This window comes from Platalea leucorodia (genome assembly GCF_965183815.1).
Source record: "Platalea leucorodia genome assembly, chromosome: 22".
In the NCBI taxonomy this organism is placed as follows: Eukaryota; Metazoa; Chordata; class Aves; order Pelecaniformes; family Threskiornithidae; genus Platalea; species Platalea leucorodia.
In genome coordinates this window covers 971,893-975,122 of record NC_138844.1, presented here as the reverse complement: position 1 = coordinate 975,122, position 3,230 = coordinate 971,893, and the positions used below count along the sequence as shown (strand labels likewise).

General features: G+C 56.3%; 1 protein-coding gene across 1 annotated transcript; it reads right to left on the bottom strand.

Moving 5' to 3' along the window:
• Nucleotides 1-2,502: 2,502 nt before the first annotated feature.
• On the bottom strand, nucleotides 2,503-2,808 carry LOC309599824 (feather keratin Cos1-1/Cos1-3/Cos2-1-like; the record flags this gene model as incomplete). Its single annotated transcript, XM_082331662.1, has 1 exon — nucleotides 2,503-2,808. The coding sequence occupies one exon, from the start codon at nucleotides 2,806-2,808 to the stop codon at nucleotides 2,503-2,505; it is 306 nt and encodes a 101-aa protein (XP_082187788.1).
• Between the last annotated feature and the right edge of the window lie 422 nt (nucleotides 2,809-3,230).

The following is a 3,230-nucleotide window of genomic DNA, read 5'->3' as shown; positions in this document are numbered from 1 at the left end:
AGTGAGAAAGCTGCTGAAGTGATAGCTAGATGGATAGGGAGGCAGGCAAAGTTGAAATACCTTTCTGGCTCTACAGATCACACGCAGAAGGAGTCTGTGCTGCAGTTCCCACCAGAAGTGACCATCCAGGTAGGACACAACAAAACAGGACTTTTCTCCAAAGGCCTGAGGCAAGAGCAACGAGTTCCTCTGGGGACAGGCACCTTTCATCTTGTGATGTAGCTTGGACCGTGTTGGAGGCAGAGGTTATAGGTGAGAGAGCTGGGAAGGCAGGGGATGCCTGGTGGCCAGTGGCTGAAGGGGAGTCAGCAGTGTGCCCTCGGGGCAAGGCAGACCAACTGCACTCTGCGATGTCTTAGCAAAAGTGCAGCCAGCAGACCCAGGGAAGTGATCCTTCTCCTCTATTGATTCGCTCATGAGACCGTGCCTGGGGTCCTGTGTTCAGTTTGGGGCTCCTTGGTACGGAGGAAAGGTACTGAGATGTGGGAGTGAGTCCAGTGGCAGCCTCCAGGGCAGTCACGGGGCTCCAGATGCAATTTGGAACCTGGGAAATTCTACTTAGCTAGTAGAAACTCCATTGATTTCTAACCTTTTTTTGACCCTGAATATTCTCAAGTACTGGAATGCACTGTCCACGGATGTTGTGCAGGCTCCGGCCGTGGAAATTTTCAAGTCTTGACAGACACAGCGCTGACCAGCCTGATCTAACGAGACCTGCTCTGAGCAGGGACTTGGAATGGGGGATCTCAGGTTCCCTCCTTCTCACTGTGGGTTCTGTGGTTATTCTGCGCATGCCTTTGGAGAGGAAATGGGCAATGCAGGAGGCGGGGGCTGTTTGGGCAATGGATCCTTGCTGCTGCTCTTAGCTTGGTGGCTTTCTCTCCTGCACGTTGCTGCTTCAGGTATTGCTGCAGGCCTGTCTGTTAGAATCATTGTTCCAGGATGTGTCCCGCAGAGGTCAGAGTCCAAAGTAAGATGGAAAACATCAATAACATGCCATCTGGCAAGAGTCCTTCCTGGAACTGCATGATTCTAACCATTTTGGACCATACTCAGAACCACCCTGTGGACCCTCCAGCTGGTGCGTGCCCGTGTGCTGGGATGTGGAGGACGTGCTCTCCCCAGTGCACGCTGTCCATCCTTGGAGCCCTCCTCATTCCCTCCCTCGTGGGCTTCCCCCAGCCCTGCCTCATTTCTTCTGCAGCGGCACCACGCTGTACAGCTCTATCCAAGATCTCAGTGGGGGAGCAGACCACCAGGCAGAGGTGGGCAAGAGGCCCTGCCAGGAGAAGAGCTGGCCTTGGGGAAAGCTGCTTCATGCCTGGGGGAAGGCCAGGCACCAGAGAGCAGCCGTGGGGGCTTGGGCACTGGCTGCTGTCCTTGGGGTGCCCTGTGTGGTGGGAGCTGGGGGTGTGTGAGGGAGGCATGAGGGCCCTGCTGTGTGGCCTGATCAGGCAAAGTTCCTCATCAAAGTGGGAGTTGCCTTAGCCCTGCCCATGGGTGTTATTGCTGGGCTGTGCAGGGAACTGTTTGGGCGGTGGAGGGTGTAGCGGTGACCTCACCTTGCTGCCCTTGCCCTTGGGCCATGCCCCTTCATTCTGGAGACAGGTGGGAGGATGAGGAGGAGAAGATCTGGGGCTGTTGTAAAGGCTTTTCCATCACACTATCCCCACTCCTGCATCCTTTGGGACCATCTTCTGACTGAGCTGCTTTTCCCAGCACAGGGCTGTCCAAAGCAGGAGGATCTCCCTTCTGCACAAGCTTGTGAGCTGCTGACCTCTCAGAGCCTCCAGCAGCACCGAGCTCCTCACTGCAGGGTAGCAGTAGTTGGGCTCCCCATCTGCAGGACATGGTCTGAGGCCAAGGGGCCGTATCTGAGCAGAGACGCCAGAATGCAGGGCCTGATGGCCACTGGCTGTGGAGGAGATGAGTATGTCTTCCTCAGCTCCAAGAGACAGGGATGGGAAGGGACCCACTGCCCTGTGTTTGCTTGTTCCCTCACCTTACCCCCCGACAGCCAAGGCAATACCTTTCTTCCTTGGCAACTCACGACAATGTCCACCAATAAGAGGAATATGTGGAGGCAGAGGCTGTGATGCAGAAAACTTTAATGCCTCTGAAGAGGGAAGTGCGTTCCCTTAGAGAAGAAGCTGCTGGTGGTGGAAGATCACTGGCAGATGCCGAAAGTCTGCGCCATCACCCACAGTGGAGATCCCACAGGGCATCCATCTGCATGCCCCATGGCGGGAGAGGGGTCAGCAGATCCCCCACGTTGGCGTTGAGGGTCTTATGGGCCAGAAGAGCAGAAGACAGGAAAGAGATGGGAGAGAGCAGAAGGCAAGGAAGTTACACCATGTTTTCAGAGAGGCCCAGCTGCACCTCCTCTGGAAGGGCAGCACTGCATGCTCAGCTTCTCCAAAATCGATGGCCAGGAGCTCTGTCCTCAGTCCAGAATCTAGGCCTGCATTCCTGGGGTCCTTGTCTGGATTGTCACCAGTGGCTTTAGCAGGGGGGGCACCTTCTGCCACAGTAGCGGCTGGAAATGCCAGAGAGGTCACAACAGCCAGAGGTGATGGGCACTCCCTGAGAGCTGAGGATGCTGCCAACAGCAGCGGAGGTGGAGGATCCCACAACGGTGTTCTGTGGGAAGGAGCTGAGGATGGGTCCGGGCAGGGTCACCACCACAGCAGGAGGCTCGATGACGACGGTGGAGTTCTGGCACTGCCTGACACAAGGCTCATTGCAGCTGTTGGCCAGCGGGGTCGGGCCGCAGGGCCGGCATGGCAGGCACTGGTTGCAGCAGGACATGTCTTGGGGTCCGAGGTGCACCTGGGAGAGAGGGCAGAGAGGAATCGGAGCACAGGCACATGTGAGGAGCAGTCTGCCAGGAGTCCATGTCCCTACCACGAGCATTTCACAGGTGCCTGCTGAGCCCGGACGTAGAAACTAAGCAGTGAGGCAGAAGGGTTTCTTGGCCTCATCCAGGCATGGTCTAAGTGTCACTAGGCCCAATGAGGCTGCTGCCTACTTCTTCAATTAAGAGCTCACTCACCCAATCACTCTCTGAGTCAGACCTTCACCTGTCTTCAACCCCTCATGACAAGCAGCACCACAACCTAGCATAGGATGGAGGACCACACATCTGCAGGAAGAGAAGAGGAGATGGGGCAAGAGCTTCAGACTCACCTGATTGCCAAGGAGAAAGAGGTGACAGAAGGGGATGAGGGAGC